General features: G+C 32.3%; 1 protein-coding gene across 1 annotated transcript in view; it reads right to left on the reverse strand.

Moving 5' to 3' along the window:
• DGKH (diacylglycerol kinase, eta) overlaps positions 1–1630 on the reverse strand; it is a 103676-nt gene that overhangs the window by 9904 nt on the left and 92142 nt on the right. Inside the window, exons 24-25 of the mRNA XM_008569201.1 lie at positions 448–567; positions 13–121 (exon numbers count right to left, since the gene is read on the reverse strand). Coding sequence (XP_008567423.1) covers positions 13–121; positions 448–567 — 229 coding nt within the window. The remainder of the gene's footprint in view (positions 1–12; positions 122–447; positions 568–1630) is intronic.

Raw genomic sequence — 1630 nt, forward strand, 5'->3', positions numbered from 1 at the left:
TCGTCCACCTACCAGGATGTGAACTTGTCTTCTGCTTCTGAACTTTTTCCTTTTTAAATTTCGGCACTATACGAAATACTGTGCTTCTGCTGTTTCTTTTGGTGCAATCCATAGGAGGCTCCTGTTTAAATACAGCAAGAAAAGAAATAGGATACAAAGAGAAGAAAACCCCACTCTGATAACAGAGAGAACAGAAATAGGTTATAAACACTAAACAGTGATAACTGCTTTAAAAAATGTTCTTGATTTAACAGACTACTGAAAATGTACCAATTCCTAGAAGATACCTTTGTTAAAATAAATGCCTTTTCTCACTTGTTCAAGAACAATACATTTGAAAATAGTATTCAAAATTTATTTTCCCCTAAATATCTATTTTTCAAAGATGAGTTTGAATCCTATTGTTGTAAGGTCTTCATTTATAAAAACATTCTGAGTTTTACATACCTCATCCTCATTTGGATGTAAGATGTAATAAAGCCAAGGAATCTCTGTTAATTTCTGTAACTCCACCTCCACAGAGTGTAAGGCATTGGACACGCGCTCTTCATGCGGGGATTCCAATTGCTATTTACCAGCAGATTAAAAAACAAGACAAAAGAAGACTCAGTGACTAACCTCTAATAGAATAATGATTTTATTATGAGAGTGAACATCCTCACCTTTTATTAGGGTAGTTCTTTTTAAACAAAGAAATATTTTTACGAGAACAAATTATTTTGTATTGACTCATCTTTAAAAATCTGTATAGATTTCATCTAATCCTTACTTCCCAAAGATGATATAAATCGCTAGTGTGACTTTAACAATTTCACAGAAAAAGTTTTGCTTTTGGTGTTTTTTTCCATGTAAAGCCCTTCCTTCCTTCCTTGCAAGCATCTACCTATCCATTCTGCTTGTTGTATTAGTGAGTAGTCTTATTATTCTACTTATTTGTGCCCCAAATCCTTCTGATTTACATAGGTCACTACATGAAGAAATAATATTTTTTTAATCAGTCAAAAACTTGTCATATCAAAAGAACTCCACAAAAATCTCCTGGAGAATTAAAAAAATAAGTTTAAGGGAAAAAAACCATGAATCTCAGAAAAAATTTATTATGAAAAGCTATTGTAAAAATCAGGGCAAAGCAAAAAGCTAAATGGCTTGTAATCTGGAAGAGGGTTTGGATNCTTGTCATATCAAAAGAACTCCACAAAAATCTCCTGGAGAATTAAAAAAATAAGTTTAAGGAAAAAAAACCATGAATCTCAGAAAAAATTTATTATGAAAAGCTGTTGTAAAAATCAGGGCAAAGCAAAAAGCTAAATGGCTTGTAATCTGGAAGAGGGTTTGGATACTTTAAAGAGAATTTAACTGGTTACCTGTTATTCACATTAACCCATTCAAAGCAGTTATTAAAATGCATTCAATAAATGAATAAAGGTGAAATAAACACTGCTATGCACAGAACTGGAAGGCAGTTGACTGAAATTTAGTCCTAGCCTTTTCACTAGCTAACTATGCAACCAACAGAAGATTAACTGATTTAACTGATTTCAGGAGGCTTAGTTTCCTCCTGCAGAAATAGTACAATGTGACTAGATTATTTCCAAGGTCTTTTCCAGATAATCAATACTCTTAAAAATTA

This window comes from Galeopterus variegatus, unplaced genomic scaffold (genome assembly GCF_000696425.1).
Source record: "Galeopterus variegatus unplaced genomic scaffold, G_variegatus-3.0.2 Scaffold476, whole genome shotgun sequence".
Taxonomy (NCBI): domain Eukaryota; kingdom Metazoa; phylum Chordata; class Mammalia; order Dermoptera; family Cynocephalidae; genus Galeopterus; species Galeopterus variegatus.